The sequence below is a fragment of the Notechis scutatus genome, chromosome 1 (assembly GCF_049901735.1).
Source record: "Notechis scutatus isolate UNSWTSFEM ecotype Mainland chromosome 1, rNotScu1.2, whole genome shotgun sequence".
Lineage (NCBI taxonomy): Eukaryota > Metazoa > Chordata > Lepidosauria > Squamata > Elapidae > Notechis > Notechis scutatus.
Window position 1 is genome coordinate 12,234,695 of NC_142009.1, and position 15,799 is coordinate 12,250,493.

The 15,799-nt window shown below is 44.4% G+C and overlaps 1 protein-coding gene across 1 annotated transcript in view; it reads left to right on the forward strand.

The window, feature by feature from the left end:
• Positions 1 to 3,555: 3,555 nt before the first annotated feature.
• Positions 3,556 to 15,799, forward strand: part of KSR1 (kinase suppressor of ras 1) — a 153,575-nt gene continuing 141,331 nt past the window's right edge. Inside the window, exon 1 of the mRNA XM_026680430.2 lies at positions 3,556 to 3,976. Within this exon, the coding sequence (XP_026536215.2) occupies positions 3,680 to 3,976 (297 nt within the window). The 5' untranslated portion in view covers positions 3,556 to 3,679. The remainder of the gene's footprint in view (positions 3,977 to 15,799) is intronic.

Genomic DNA, 15,799 nt, shown 5'->3' on the forward strand with positions numbered 1-15,799 from the left:
ATGAAGTTCCAAAGCAAGGGTCTTCCAACTTGGCAAGTTTAAGACTTGTGGACTTCAACTCCCAGAATTCCTGAGCTAACATGACTTGAGGAGGAATTCTGGGAATTGAAGTCCACAAGTCTTAAAACTGTCAAGATTGAAGGCCCCTGTTCCAGAGTCTTCAAATGAGTCCCCATTGAGCTTGTTCTGTAAATGCAGCAAAAGTGTTGTGTGAACTCAGCCAAGGTGCCTGGAAGGCCTCACAGAAATCAAGATGGTGGCCAGGAGGACCCCATTAAAAAAAGGGCGGGAGTTCAGCCACAGCCATCATCTTAACTTTGACAGAAGTGGTTTGATGATGATCCCCAGAAGCACAAACTAGCTAATCATGTTTCAACCAGGCTATGATGAAATGTGTTTTGACTCAGAGAAGGAGGAATGCTTAGCCATTACAAAACATATGATTGATTCCCAGTAAAGAATAAGAACCTCAAAACAATTCTGGCTTGATTGTATTCGGTACGTGTTGAAATAGAGAAGTGCTTTCAATAAGCTTTAAAGATTTTCTCCTACTACAACATCAAAGTTCACTTAAATCACATTCGTGACTCCTAAACAACTCTTGGTCCCTAATCTTGCCTACCTTGCAGGTCTGATGCAAGCATTTCACTGTTTGCAAATTGCACATTGGGCAATGTTTTGGCAAAACGCCAGGTAGAGAACATTATGGTCTGGATAAGGAATCCAGAGCCAGATTTAAATCTAATGAGACCCTAAACCAGTTTTTCTCAGCCTTGGCATCTTTAAGATGCATAAACTTCGATTCCCAGAATCTGCCAGGCTGGGGAATTCTGGGAGTCGAAAGTCCACGCATCTGAAAGATGTCACGGTTGAGAAGCACTACCTTTAACTATGGAAAGCTGTAGAAATTCCCCTTGTGGAATATTAACAGACAACAAAACATTAGAATGATTGAGGACGGCAAGAAGGCCACCACAATATTTAGCAAACTGTATTGAGATGGGGAAGAGTCCTCTTTGAACGGAAGGCATGGATGCCAGGCACAAAAGAGCAGCCATTCAATTAGTAACTGTTTAAAGCAGGGGTGTCCAACCTTGGCAACTTTAAGACTTGTGGACTTCAACTCCCAGAATTCCTCAGCCAGCTTAGCTAGTTTGTGCTTCTGGGGATCATCATCAAACCACTTCTGTCAAAGTTAAGATGATGGCTGTGACTGAACTCCGCCCTTTTTTAATGGGGTCCTCCTGGCCACCATCTTGATTTCTGTGAGGCCTTCCAGGCACCTTGGCTGAGTTCACACAACACTTTTGCTGCATTTACAGAATAAGCTCAATGGGGACTCATTTGAAGACTCTCGAACAGGGGCCTTCAAACTTGACAGTTTAAGACTTGTGGACTTCAATTCCCAGAATTCCTCCTCAAGTCATGTTAGCTCAGGAATTCTGGGAGTTGAAGTCCACAAGTCTTAAAGTTGCCAAGGTTGGACACCCCTGCTTTAAAGTTAAAACAGCACTGAAAAAAAGTGATTACGACCGTTTTTCACACTTACAACTGGGGCAAAACTCACTTGGCAATTACCTTGCTTAGCTACAGAAATTTCGGGCTACCTGTATTTATTTTCATGAACGAAGGTTTTGCACATCACATCATCCTGATTATCCTACTCCTGTCATGTCCTCCCCTTAGTGACCATTCAAAGTTACATCACTGAAAACAGTGACTTATGATCATAACCGCAGAGTCCCAAAATCATGCGATCCTTTTGATGAGCAAAATCAATAGGGAAGGCAGATTCACTCAACAGCCTGTGTTACTAAATAACTGCAGTGATTCACTTAACAACAGTGGCAAGAAAGGCCATTAAAAAGGGACAAAACTCACTCAATGCCTCGCTTAGCAGCATAAATTTTGGGCTCAATTGTGGGCGTAAGCCAAGGACTGCCTGTACTGTCCTTCTGTCAGCTTCTGAGAAGTCTGTTTCCTGGATTTGCATAACACAGCAAACCATAAATCAATCATACAAGTGATATTTCTCTTGCACACTGAGTCACACATTTGCCAACCAGGTTTGAGCTTAGCCTGAGTTGTGTAAACCCAGCCCATGTGCCTAGTTACAGTTTTGTGAAAAGCAGCTGAGGAAAACCATGGGTGGGGCCCCCACAAAAGTGTGAGAAAGACTGTGTTCTGACCACACATTATCCGATAAAACGAAAGCAGCCTCTCTTTGCAAGCTGCTTTGACCTCCAGGAAGAAAATCTGGCTACGGATTTAAAAAAAACCCTATGATTAATTAAACCATGGTTTGCTGAATTGACCAGGGTGTCAGGGATTGCACTAGACAATGAACCACAAACTAAGGAGCCAAGCTTGACATCCAAGATTATGATTCAATGTGTTATGTGAAGCTGGAAAAGTAGAATGAATCAAAGCTGGTGGGCTGAAGCCAACCACAGTTTCACACCAGAGGGAAACGTTTAAACTTCAGAATGGCCTTATGTTCGTTCAAAGATGTCCAACCTTGGCAACTTTTAAGATTTATGGACTTCAATTCCCAGAATTCTCCAGCCAGCCAGACTCTCTGGAGAATTGTGGGAATTGAAGTCCACAAGGCCTTAAAGTTGCCAAGGCTGGTCACCTCCTGTATTAGTTCTATCTATTTAGGTATGTGCTTATAACTAAGTGCTGTACAAAACTTAATTTTCTCCCATCACCACAACAATTGTGCAAGGTAGGCTAAGCTGGCAGGGAGGGGCCAACCAAAAGGAGCTTCCAGGACTTGGGGAGGGTTTTGCAAAATCTTCCTCCCTCCAACTCTTGACCCACCATCTGACCCGACTTAGACCTCACTTTTCTTTCTCCAAAACCACTTCCGATGCTTACACACACACCACGCCCCATTTAACGGGCCTTTATTATTAGGGCTCGGCTGGGCAGGCTGGTAAAGCTGTGGGCTTCTTTTGGTTTGCAGACTCACACACAGCGGGCGGGGAAGGAGGACGCCGCGGGGGGGTTGTGTTTCTTTTGTGTGTGTGTGTGTGTGTGTGTGTGTGTGTGTGAGAGAGAGAGAGAGAGAGAGAGATGCGGGGCCTAGCTCTTCCTCCCCCATCAAAACTACAACTCCCAGCGTCCCTTTCGGCTTTGACCTGGCGCCAGCTGATAGAGGGATTTATATATATATTTATTTAAACAATTAAAAAAAATAGAAAAAGAAAAGAAGCCTTGAAAAGAGAAAGCTAGACGAGGCGAGTTTGCAGCGGCGGCGATTGAATATTTTTGGGGGGGCTGTCCTTAGCCCCCCCCTCCCCCAAAAAACCCAAAATAATCCTTTCCTTGCTAGGAAGACGCGAGGACTCCGCGGGGGGGCGATGTGCAAGCGGTGCCGCCCTCGGTCCCTTTTCCCGCGGATGCCCTGATGAACTCGAAGGGGCATCATCTTCCCCGGGCATTGACCAAGCGGCCGGTGCAATAAAAGCAGCGGCGGCGGCGGCGGCGGCGGCGGCGCTGCAAAAGCTCCAGCCCCGATCCTTTCCCCTCGGACTCGAAGGGGCAGCTGGAGCCGGGCCGGAGCCCTTCCCTCCCCCACCTCCTTGTCCGCCCTCCCACCCTCGCTCGCTCCGGCGCAGGGCAGCTCTCTCTCTCGCAGCAGCAGCAGCAGCAGCAGCCGCCCTGATGCCGAGACATGGATAGAGCCACGGTCGCGCGTGGAGGTGCCCAGAAGATGGTCGAGAGGAAGGAAGGTGGCGGCGGGGCAGCAGCTGGAGGAGGAAGAGGAGGAGGAGGAGGAGGCGGCGGTGGCGGTGTTGGCGGTGGCTGCCGCCGACCCCGGGCAGCCGGGCTGGGCCGAGCCGGCTACGCTCTCCAGCAATGCGGCCAGCTTCAGGACCTGATCGACATCTCGCTCTCCAGCTTGCAGGGGCTCCGCACCAAGTGCGCCGCTTCCAACGACCTCACGCAGCAGGAGATCCGCACCCTGGAGGTAGGCAAGAGCCAGGCGCCCCTCTCCGCCCGACCCACCCGCGGGGTAGCCCCTCAAAGGATCCCCACCATCCTCAGGGCGCGCAAGCAGAAGCGTCTAGCTTCCTCCCCCCTCCTCGCTCGTCGCTGCCCCCTGGAGGGTCTTCGGGGCTTTGCAGCTCGCTTCCCTTGATCCTGCTGTGGGGGTAGCCGTGAGGGTGGGTGGGATTTTTTTATTTTTTTTTTGCGTGGGGTGGGGTGGATGGTTGGGTATCCGATCCTCTCCGGCTTCCTTCCCCGAGGAAGGCTTTTTCAGACACGCGCGAAAGATGTGCGGCGGTTGGTGTAAACTTTCCCCGCCTTCCTCAAAGCCACCGTTCTCCCAAAATGGGTTTATTTTAGAGGTTTGTTTTGTTTTGTTTTTTGAGGAGTGGGGATGTTATCTACTACTTGAAGTCCTCCAGACTTAAACTTGCCAAGGTTTGGAGACCCCTGATCTAGGGGACTTAAGATCGTGGAGTCTTTTATTCTCCCCTCAAACTCTTCGATACGCCCATGTTGGGAGACGGCGGTTTAAGTAGATGCAAAAAGAGATGCGGTGCGTGGTTTCTTGCCACTCGTGAAGGCGATGAGGCAAAAAAAAAAAAAAAAAGACAGGGATCGAAGCCTTGCTTGGGTTTTGTCCTTTTAATGAATCGAAAAGGCGTAAGACAGTAATGTTAGGAGCGTGTTTGGATCTCGCTGGCAGGTTGTGTCTTCATTATACCCCCTCTTCCCCAACATAATTTACCCATCATTTACTTCACTTTCCTGGGAACGGGAGCTACTTACTCAGCGGTAACTGCCCCTGTTTGAAGCGACCTTACATTGGTGCGAGCGAAAGATAATATTGTTCTCTTTGACTCCTTTGACAAGGCGTAATAATCCTTGGCTGACTTAACCGTGGTTAACTGAATTACGCCCAGTGTACTGAGTTCATAAGACACACTGAACCAGGGATATCTGACTCCCGTCCAAATGCTAAGCCTCATCCAAAACCCTCTTTTAACCTAACACCCATCTTGGGTGCGCCCATCTTTTTCTGTATGGATGAGTTAATTTATATTGCCATCATCCAGTCAGTCATCCCCCCCCCCCAGAAATTATAGGTACTGGAGAATTATTTTCCCTTCAGTCTTCTCTCACCTGTTGTGGAAAGGTGAGTCTGCTTGCAGTATACAGGTATAATCCCGAATAAACCATACCTCTTTTCCAATGGATGCTGCTGTTTATCGAAGCATGTTGGTTTATAGACAGAGCCACTTTTCTTATTTTGCCTGAAAATAAATTCCTCCAAGCAACGGATCAAGCAGCCTAAACAACAGAAAACACTTGATAATAGAGAAACTCCCAAGAGAGGGATCCAAATGGCTTTTTGCCAATCTTTCCTAAACTGGCTTATTTTTTATAAACGCATATTTTCTTGGGAAAGAAAAAAAAAGGGAATGTGTATATAATGGAGTGTCTCAATGCATTCCATGCTGCAAGGAAAGGAAATGCTTACTCGGAGGGGTGGACGTAAGTGACTATCTTCCTGCAATAATAGATTTTTTTTAAGGGAGGGGATTTCTTTGCCCCCTTCCTGCTTGGATATTTTCGACTCACCTTGGTGGCCTTTACTTAGACAAGATATACATGCTGGCATCTTGGGGTGCATTTATTTGTTAGAGGTGGGGGGAAATGAAGAAAATTAGCTCCTGTTTTGGTTCGTGTTCTCTCTGTTTGCATAATATGCTAAACCAAACCAAGCAACCATATTTTAACATGTGAACCCAGCCCAGTGGTGGTATTCAAATAAAGTTGCCACCGGTTCGGTGGGCGTGGCTTGGTGGCAGCACTTTGCACGCATGCACACACGTTGCGTGCACGTGCGTGCCAAACACGCACTTTGCGCAGGCGCAGAGGCGTTCTAACTTGCCTCCTGCAAGCCTGCACGATGGTGGTCGCTGCAGCAGTTGCAGCGCGGCGCTATTCTGCGCCACGCAAAGCAGCTGCGCTTTGAATTCTGGCCATAAAAATGAGTATGGGAGCCCGGGCGGGTGGGCCAACCACAGAGCAGTGAAGAGAACCGGTTCGGTCTCCACTGCTCATCGCCTCTACAGGTTCTCCAGAACCAGGCAGAACCAGTCGAATACTATCACTGACCCAGCCTATGTTGGTGATTTGTGGTAGAGGTAGTCCTCTACTTGCGACCACAATTGAACCCCAAATTTATGTTGCTAAGTGAGAAATGTGTTAAGGGAGTTTTGCCCCATTTTATGACTTTTCTTGCCACATTTGTTAAGTGAATCACTGCAGTTGTTAAATTAGTCACACGGTTGTTGAGTGAGTCGGGGTTTCCTCTTTGACTTTGCTTGTGAGAAGGTTGCAAAAGAGGATCGCATGATCCTGAGATACTGTGATCATAAATGTGAGTCAGTTGTCAAGCATCCAAATGTAAATCACATGACCATGGGGATGCTGCAATGGTCATAAGAAAAATGGCTGTAAGTCATTTATTTCAGTGCCATTGGTCACTAAGCAAATTGTTATAAATCAGTGAAGTTTTTTCCTGAACGCTATCACTCTGCTAAATAAATAATTCCCTCGACACTGTTCAACTATTACAAAGTCTGCACTACTATTACTATTAATCTTCTCATTACTCCTTATCACCCCTCCCCTCCCACTTGTGACTGTATGACTGTAACTTTCTCGTTTGTATCCTTACGATTTATATTGACTGTTTCCATGCATTTGATTGCTTATTGTACCCTATGACTATCACTAAGTGTTGTACCTTATGATTCTTGACTCTCGACGAATGTATCTTTTCTTTTATGTACACTGAGACCATTTGCACCAAGACAAATTCCTTGTGTGTCTAATCACACTTGGCCAATAAAGAATTCTATTCTCTTCTATCAAGGACTACCTGTATTGTGAGTTGTGCAAACTCAGAAAAGTGAGTTGAGTGAACACAGTTAAGTTAGTCCTACACCTTGTCTGATCTCAAAAGACAAAGTTAAGTGGGGTCCTTGGTGCTTTCTGAACTTGGTTGTTTGCTTGCAGACATTTCATTACCCAACTAGGTAACATCTTCAGTGTTAGAAGGGAGTGGAGTTTGCTCTGTCTTTATATATGATGACTTGCCCTGTCGTTGTAGGTGGGAGTGTTGTTTTCTCCTTGGTCGTTTGTTTGTCTCTGTTGGGAGTTCCTTGATTGGGGCATTGTCTACTGCTTGATTGTGGATCGGGTATTAATCGTGGTGTTAATCCCTGCTTATTTGGGTGCTGATTGCTGGCCAAGAGGGTGTTTTGGTCATTTTATTTCCTTTTTAGCTTTTTGATTCTCTTTCTTGAATAGTATAAATGCAGGTTATCTTATGTGCCTGTGAATGGCTGATTTGTCTTCCACAAATTCCCTAGAGTTTTTGGATTTATCTTGGTCTAGGACAGGGGTCTCCAACCTTGGCAACTTTAAGCCAAGCGGACTTCAACTCCCAGAATTCCCCAGCGAGGGAATTCTGGGAGTTGAAGTCCGCCAGGATGCACTCATGGATACGCTCTGGTAGTCTTCTGGCCATCTGTCCTGCATACAACCTGTTACAGCAGGTTAAAATGTTAGGGGGAATAGGATTGGATCTGGTTGATAAATGAACCTACTAGGACAGGGGTCTCAACCTTGGCAACTTTAAGACTGGTGGACTTCAACTCCCAGAGTTCCTCAGCCAGCAAACTGGCTGAGGAACTCTGGGAGTTGAAGTCCACCAGTCTTAGAGTTGTCAAGTTCGAGACCCCTATGCTAGGATATATCCAAGGTTATGGGCTTAAATAGAAAATAGAAAGAAAATCCTGAAAGAAGGGAAAGATTTCCCTATGGGCGTAGGGAAGATAGCTATACGTAGTGATCAACTGGAGTCAAGTTTGATTTGCAGAGTCTTTGCTTTTTTTTTTTTTTTTTGATAATTGTATCCTTCTGCCTATTTTTATCCATGAAAAACAACAGGCATTATTTTGATTTGGGTATTAAGCTCATCGCGTTAAACCATTCCAACCCTCACTTCCAAATTTTGAAAGGTAAAAAGGCTATTGATTAACTGCTCTTAAATAAATGAACAAAGTGCAAGAGGTTTGCTTACTGAAATTAAAATTTAGTTCATACCCTCAAAGCAAACCAGACAATCTTCTGCACAAAAGCTTTATTCACGAGGGGCGCCTCAGTTTTGCAATTTCTCCAGTTAGCACTTTCTGGTGCTAACACTTCTGAACTTGCAATACCCCCTTCCCCTCTCCCTTTCCCCCTCCCTCCAGCCTGGATTAGCCTGGCATGCTTAACCAGGTCAATAGCAGGGTAAGCTTACTGTGGAAACATAAGCAGCAGGTCAGCAGTGGGACAGCATCTAAGTCTCACCTGTCAGTCCTCCAAGAAAAGGAGCTGGAGGGGTAGATAGGCAAGAGGGTGGTGTTGCAAACTCTCTAACATGGCGCCCTTAACTGATGGGTTACCGGCACAGTCTTCAACTCTTGTCTCCTACTGCTCAAACAATAGGGAAGGGTTCATTTGCATATTAAATTCTCCTCCGTATTCTCCTAGTATTAAGGGCTTACAAGATCACCCAAGCAAAAATGTAAAAAGGACAAATTATAATAGAATAACAGAGTTGGAAGGGACCTTGGAGGTCTTCTAGTCCAACCCCTTGCTCAGGCAGGAAACCCTATAGCATGTCAGACAAATGATTATCCAATCTCTTCTTAAAAACTTCCAGTGTTGGAGCATATACAACTTCTGGAGACAAGTTGTTCCACTAATGAATTGTTCTCACTGTCAAGAAATTTCTTCCTAGTTCCAGATTGCTTCTCTCCTTGATTAGTTTCCATCTATTGCTTCTTGTCCTGCCCTCAGGTGTTTTGGAGAATAGCTTGACTCTCTCTTCTTTGTGGCAGCCCCTGAGATATTGGAACACTGCTATCATGTCACTCCTAGTCCTTTCTTTTCATCAAACTGGACATACCCAGTTCCAGCAACCGTTCTTCATATGTTTTATCCTCCAGTCCCCATATCATCTTCGTTGCTCTTCTCTGCACTCTTTCTAGAGTCTCAACATCTTTTTTACATCGTGGCGACCAAAACTGGGTGCAGGATTCCAAGTGTGGCCTTACCAAGGCATTATAAAGTGTATTAGCACTTCATGTGATCGTGAGTCTATCCCTCTGTTTATGCAGCCTAGAACTGTGTTGGCTTTTTTGGCAGCTGCTTCACACAGCTGACTCATATTTAAATGGTTGCCCACTCCGAGATCCCTCTCACAGTCACTACTATTGAGTGCGGTACCACCTATACTGTACCTGTGCATTTGGTTTTTCTTGCTTAAATGTAGAATCTTACTGTTTTCACCATTGAATTTCGTTTTGTTACATAGCGCCCAAAGTACGCAGGGATCCCTGTTTTGTCAGAATGGCAGTATTTTCATACGGTAAATGTGATCCTTTATTTTCAGTAGACGATGCTCTGTCCAGGTTAGTGACTGGCTGGATTAAATACTACAAATATGTCATGGTTTTCACTGAGTTTATTTGCTTTGGATGGAAATGAGACAGGGCTTGATTTTTATGTGATGTGAGTTTGGTAGATAACCAGGCTGTGCATGGAGAATAAATGTGTGGAAGCAATCACTTAGAATCCATCCATCTCAGTGTTTAGATCCTGGTTGTAATCGTTTTGTATACTATTCCAAGGGTTTGGTAACATGCTGCCCTCCAGTTGTGTTGACCCAAACAAGACAATGGGCTTAATGGATAGTTCTCAACTTATAACCATTTGTTTAGCGATTGTTCCAAGTTACAATGGCACTGAAGAAAATGACTGGTCCTCACATTTAACCAACTGTTTGCAACATTCCCGTGGCCATGTGATCAAAATTTGGTGCTTTGTAACCAGCCTGTGTTTAGGACTGTTGTAGCATCCCAGGGTCATAGGATCAAAATTCGTGACCTTCCCACCTGGCTTCTGACAAGCAAAGTCAATTGAAGAAGCCAGGTTTGTTTAATGACCATGTGATTCACTTAACAACTGTGGCAAATTCTGGTCTCAACTGTGGTCATAAATCAAGGACTTCCTGTGCAACTGAGCTGTGGTGGCGCGGTGGTTAGTATGCAGTATTGCAGGCTAATTCTGCTCACTGCCGGCTGCCAGTAGTTTGGCAGTTCGATTCTCACTGGCTCAAGGTTGACTCAGTCTTCCATCTTTCTGAGGTTGGTAAAATGAGGACCCAGATTGTTGAGGGGGAGAGGCTGACTCTGTAAACCGCTTAGAGAGGGCTGTAATAGCACTGTGAAGCGGTATATAAGTCTAAGTGCTATTGCTAACTGAAAAGCAACCACCAGGCTTTGCTTTCCTGCTTTCTTGCTATTGTTATCCTGCTTGGTATGTAATAAGACGCTATCTAACCCAAACACTCTTCATTCCCATTATCAATCCTGGACTATCAGCAGAGAGCGTGTGTCATCCTTGGAAATGTTCGGTCTTTGTTAGAGCAGGTCGGCAGTGGAATCAGTGACCCAGAGAGGTGGTGACCTCTTAATTGGAGATCTTCAAGCGGAGATGCTCTCATTTGAAAGCCTTGCCTAAAGATTACATCATGGGAAGCTGGGCTGTTGTGCTGCCAAGATAAAAATTTTTCTGGGAAACAAGGAATCAAAGAATTGGAATGACTGTTCAGTTTGCAAATTGGTTCGAAGTTTGATACCTGTCAGAACATGCATGTTTAGGCTCTTGTTTTAGCCCTTGGAATCCCGCTGTAGGGATAGCTTTATAGGCTAGATCAGGGCTGTCAAACTCAAGGCCCAGAGACCGGATCTGGCCCATTGGGGCTATTTCCATTATTTTTGGTATCTTCAAGACAGTGTAGACTCCTGATAACTGCCTGGACAAGTCTCTGAAGTTTTCTTGGTAGGATTTTAGAAATGACTTCCACCTTCCTAGATTTGAGAGAGATGGACTGGCCCAAGGTCACCCATCTGGTTTGTGCCTGAAGCAGGACTAGAACTCGAATTTCTGGTCTCCTAGCTTCTAACCTATTATCTTCACTACACCATATTGGCTCTCTTTCCAGTCTTGGTCCTTCTGTGATCTTGTGTAATTATGTGCTTGGCCTGTATTGGAAGAAACCACGGGAGACAAGAAAATGAAGTCATCGGTAGTCTGTTGGAGATGCTTGGTGGGGGAATTCAGTGGATTATATTAGAGCTGATACGGGCACCTTGTAACCTACCATTTATGGCTCATTTTAGTCATGCCCAGCCAGCTTGGTCAATATCCAGGGATAAGGAGAGCTGGTTTGCAATAGCTGTGATTGCACAGCACCCTGTGTTGTGCAAACTGAGCCCAAGGGGATCAGTGTATGTTCCATGCATTGTGCAAAGTCAGATAATCGAGTTAGCTAAGAAAGTCATAGATAACTATGTCTTTCTATTTGATCTGATGTTTGATGCTCCAATTCCTACTCACTCTGGTCTGCTCACAAACTAAAATACATTGCACACACACAAAAACAAGTGAATGAGAATACTATTGAGGAGGTAAGAAATTGCAAAGTAAGTTAGAAAATAGCAATCCAGACTATATACAATCTGTAGCAAGGGATCTGTCTAGCCTAGCCCAAATCCTGAGAGAACAGACAGGTATTTATGGCCTTCTGAAATGTCAACATATTAGGAGCCATGGGGATCTTAGGGGTGGGGAAAATCTCATTCCAGAGGGCAAGTGCTGTTACGGGGAAGGTGTACTTCCTGGGTCCCAAAAGATGACACCATTTAATCAAAGAGATGACAGGTGGAGACCCAAACTATCAAACTGACCATGGCTGGTCCTGTGAACGCAGTCAAAAATCTGAAGAAACCATGTATGCCAACTTCTTCATTGTAGCATCTTGAAAGGTGAGATCCTTGGTGCTCTCTGAGCTTGGTTGTTTTTCTGGCAAATGTTTTATTACCCAGCTAGGTAATATTAGTGATGTTGCACTGATGATGTTAGCTAGCTGGGTAATGAAACGTCTGCAGAAAACACCCTACAGCTTAACCCTGGACTCTTCTATTAGTATCTTGAAAGGTGTTTGAGGATCTGTGATACATCAGTGGTTGTGATTTGAGATGTTTTGGTTGGTAAACGGAAGTTTCACTTCACTGCAGTTTTACAATAGTTTAATTTACTCACCGCCATCCTTTAAAATAGGTGCCAACCAATATATTTTTGTCCCTCTTTCCGCTCTCTCACCTGGAGTTTGACTGGGTTGTCTGCTCTTCAACACCTGGTGAATAATTTCGGAAGCTTCCTGCCCTTCTCATCTCTTGAAACAAGGCTGTAGAGAAAGTGGCAGGATGAAAAGAAAAACCTTAATTACTAAATTGGTTGAAGTTTCAGGATGCCACATCCAACGAGACATTAATTCATTAATTCATCTCGTGTAAAAATGCTGAAATCTTGTATGATTTGATGCTTCTTGCCCCCAAAAATCCATTTTAATTTGTGCATTGATTTCAGATATTTCAGACCATATCCCCAGATACCTTGTTGCTGAATTTTTGTTTAAATCGGGTGACCACTACTTTAACTTGTGGACTTCAACCCAAATTCTGCCACTTTGTTAAAGCTGAATTTTGTCTTAAATTATCAACTGGAAATTTTGGTGAGAAGATGGATTTTTTTCTTTTCTTTACAGTACTTGAGCTTTCCAGCAAAATAATCCAAACCAAACAACCTTGACATTTCTCCAAGAACATTTGGCTCCTACAAATATGCAACAAATATGGGAGATAATTTTGGTGGAAAGGATTATCCAGTCCTCCCACTCCCATGTTGTTCTTTTTACAGCTGATAGAGAATACAATGCCTGTGAGAATGTCTTTGATGCGTTCTGGTCTCAACTAAAAGCACGTTGGGGAAGAAAGCAGACTGCGCAGCCCCAATGGCAACCTAATCTTTGATTACACAACTGTCTGTGGACCTTCTATCAGCCTTATGATAATTCTCACAAAACATAAACCATGGTGGATGTAACCAAGTGCTTTGTTTGGGATTGTGCGTATCAGCCTTGGGAGGGGTGGAACAAAGCCGATGATGTCGTAATAGGGTTTACCAGATCTGAGCCTTCGGAGCTGACCAGCAGATGGCAGCACAAGAGCTAGTTGTTTGGGTATTTCTTTGCTTCCATCTAGAGATTATCCAAGGGGTTGCATTCCAGATCTGATATCTTAGTAACAGAAGACCCTGATTCACTTAGAACTATAGTTATTCAGTTAACAACCATGGCAAAAACTAAAAGCACATTGGGGAAGAAAGCAGACTGCACAGCCCCAATGGCCACCTAATCTAAACAGAGCAGGACTTGCTTAGCAATTAAAATTCTGGTCCCAATTGTGCTTGTAAGTTGAAGATTACCTGCAATAACAAGGCCAGAGTGGGAAGGGGGAAAGAAGTATGCATGAAAGAGAGATGCACAGTATCAACATCTTGTTGTTCATCTAAAAGGAACAGTGTTTTGTATGAACCTGATCAGTTGTGGAGGAAGCGGCAAACTATGGGTTAGCATACAGTCTGGAAGTCTGTCCTTGTGTGCTTCTCCATTTTTTCCCTCTTTCATGTTGTTGGAAGAAATATTCATCAGGGTTCACTTCCAAGTGGGGAGAAAGACACTGGAAACATGGAGGCTGATTGGAAAGATGGTTTAAAGGTGAAGCAGAACCACCAAGCACATGTGATTCTGGGTAGCTGACCACATGGAGTGGAGAGTGAGGGTCATTTATACCCTCTCTCTCAAGTTTTGAACTTGAGCTTCCTGTTCCTGTGGCAAGAGCATTTATTCTATTGGTTGCTGTGGGGTCATAACTAACTTTTTAGGTTGTCCGAGTTAAGTGTCAACCCTGACATTAAGTTTGATTGGAGCCTTCATAAGTTATGAAGGAAAGGATGATGTTTTTATGTTTTATGTGTTTTTGTTTGTTGTTAAAATCAATAAAACTGTTTTCAAACAAAAAAAAGTTTGATTGGAGCTTGGACTCTCTGAAATGATGTAATGAGGAGGCTAGTATCTTGAAAGGGTGTTGGGCCATTCCTATTGTGTCTTAATGGCTTTCCTGGTTTGGATCTTGAGTGAGAGCTGATCCTTCCATTCTACTTAATTCTGTCTTTGTTCAAAATATCCTGTCTTGAATGGATTACCAAATTTGCATTTCTAAAAGTTGGCCTCAGCTTAGTATCCGCTTGGGGGCAGGGAATTGTGGCTCTGAGTTTCTGTCTCCCTTAAGATTTCTATTTCTCTTTTAGGGGAAATATAATATTCTGCCTTTTTAATATTTCCTAAAATGTTTCATTCTTCTAGGAGGGCTGGGTGCTACCTTTCTACAATGTGAAATTGTAGGCCATCTCCTTGAACCTCTATTAAGACTAGAGAAGACCTCCTGAGTTGGATAAACATCACTTAGCAGGCCACCAAGCTGACTGTTCCTAAATTAGCTTGCAAAGAATCCCTATCATTAGGCAGAGTAAGGCTGAAAGTTGTGATTTGGTGTAAGGCTGTTCTTTGCATAAGGTGCCTGTGAAATTGGTCTCCTGTTGACAAACAGGATTTCATGTCCAGGAAAGGAAGGGTTGGGAGCTTGTAGGCAAGTGTAGGAGGAAGTGGGTATTTGCTCTAACCCAGTATTATTTGTCCATAACATTTAGCTGCTTAGTAGCTGCCTTGAATTAATCTTTAAGTGCTTTGATTCCTGTTGAGAAAAGTCAGACCACATGGGAAGGATCTTATGAACGGGATTATATTGGCAATCCACAGGAGGAAAAACGAACACTTCCAATAAGTCAGATCTGAAGCCAGGTAGAAGACAGAGGCAGTCCTTTGAGGAGATCAGGTGAGGTGGCCTTATGGGATGGTAAATTTAAGGGGGGGGGAAAAAGAGGGTTGGAGGGCAGGTTCTGCTGCAACCTTCTGTCTATAGTCCAGGGGTGTCAAACTGTGGGCTAGATGCGTCATGCGCAGGCCACGCCCACCTCAGCTCCGTGAAAGGGAAAACGTTACGATAGGTCATCACACCCGTGGTCTACACAATGAGAAAAGCAGGAGAACCGGCTCGCGTAGAGGTGTTGGTAAATTGTAGATGATAGATCTTTTGCTAAAACTGGCACTAGCAGAATTTTTTTTTTTTTTTGCCATGTTTATGCAGTATATGTTGGAGGTGGTGACCCTTCGAGAGCTGTATGCAGTGAAATTTCATTTTAATGTACGCTGATTAGTGTACCTTTAAAGTGACAACGTTTATTCAGCTCAACTCAACTCTACTGTGTTTATTACCGTTCATATCATCACAGGGGTAGTTTATGAGTGATGGTATCGGTGACTGCTCGCTTAGTCCTTACTAAAGAAAAACCCTGTAGTTAGATGTTCAAAATGTTCTGTTGCAGCAGTTTCCCTTTTGAAACTCATGAGATCAGGGGTGTCCAACCTTGGCAACTTTAAGACTTGTGGACTTCAACTCCCAGAATTCCTCAGCCAGCTTTGCTGGCTGAGGAATTCTGGGAGTTGAAATCCACAAGTCTTAAAGTTGCCAAGGTTGGACACCCCTGCACTAGATCATTTCTGGAATGACTAAGCTGATGTGGTCTAGAGTGAAAATGGAACGTACCAAAGTTCTTTGGAATGTTCTAACTCCAGAACAGAACATTTTGTCAATTCTTACTTTTGTAGCATCTGGAGGATTAACCAAAGGATCCTTGCATGGCTTCCATTGGGTCACATGGCATATTTTACAAGAGGCATTTGCACTGTCTTAGA